At 45.9% G+C, this 989-nt stretch overlaps 1 protein-coding gene across 2 annotated transcripts in view; it reads left to right on the forward strand.

The window, feature by feature from the left end:
• Positions 1-989, forward strand: part of LOC111658490 (serine/threonine-protein phosphatase 2B catalytic subunit beta isoform-like) — a 14248-nt gene that overhangs the window by 6089 nt on the left and 7170 nt on the right. For both annotated transcript variants that reach the window (XM_023411029.2, XM_087175309.1), the window contains exon 3: positions 106-190. In XM_023411029.2, coding sequence (XP_023266797.1) covers positions 106-190 — 85 coding nt within the window. The remainder of the gene's footprint in view (positions 1-105; positions 191-989) is intronic.

A 989-nucleotide genomic window follows, 5' to 3' on the forward strand; every position in this document is an offset into this window, starting at 1 on the left:
CAGCTGATCGTCAGCTGATCGTCAGCTGATCGTCAGCTGATCAACAGGGAAGTGAAGCTCATACACAGCCGTGATTGTCGTCTTGTTTTCTGGTGTGTTTTCCAGGCGGAGCTCCGGCCGTCAGAAAGGAGGTGATCAGGAATAAGATCCGGGCGATTGGGAAGATGGCGCGTGTCTTCTCTGTGCTCAGGTGTGTTTTTACTTCTCTGATTGTTGGTGAAAGTGGAAGTTGTCAGGATTGAAAGAGACTCTCGCCTTCACTTTAACCTTAATGTGGCGAGAAGAGGACGGAGGTTTGGATCGCTGGTCTCATCCTCACAGCTGCTGTGTGAGACCTTAGAGGACGGTCCTCAGACTGTCTGATTTTAACTGTATTTCTTTTGTATTTCCATGAGTGGGTTTCCATTAATGCAGGTACAACTTAAATATATCCAGTAAAGAAGGTTATCAGAGAGAAGGTCCTGTGTCACTCCACAGCCCTGCTCCACTTTAATACAAGGCTAATGACTTTTTGCTGGATTTACACGTGTCCTCCTTTAATCCAGTGGAAGTGTGTCAGGATGATTTGTCCTTTAATGATGAATGTTCTCCTTCAGAAAATCCCACTTATTTCAAGGCCCAGAAAAGCATCAGTGACACGTTGTCTGAAGTTCCTGTAACTCAGTATCAGTCCAGCGATCACTATTGATCACTATCACAGCGATCAACCCCCGAACACATCACCAGTTCTACATCAGTTACACGAGAACAGGAGTTTGAATCTGTGTTTGACACTCAGTGTGTTTCTGCAGTGGTTTAAATATATACAGGGGTTGGACAATGAAACTGAAAGCCTGGTTTTAGACCACAGTAATTCATTAGTACGGTGTAGCGCCTCCTTTTGCAGCCAATACAGCATCAATTCGTCTTGGGAATGACGGATACAAGTCCTGCACAGTGGCCAGGTCACGACGTGATGCTGGTGGAGGAAAAGCTTTCCTGACTCGCTC

Source organism: Seriola lalandi, unplaced genomic scaffold, assembly GCF_002814215.2.
Source record: "Seriola lalandi dorsalis isolate HSWRI2012SDOR001 ecotype SW California unplaced genomic scaffold, Sedor1 jcf7180002054444, whole genome shotgun sequence".
NCBI classification, from domain to species: domain Eukaryota; kingdom Metazoa; phylum Chordata; class Actinopteri; order Carangiformes; family Carangidae; genus Seriola; species Seriola lalandi.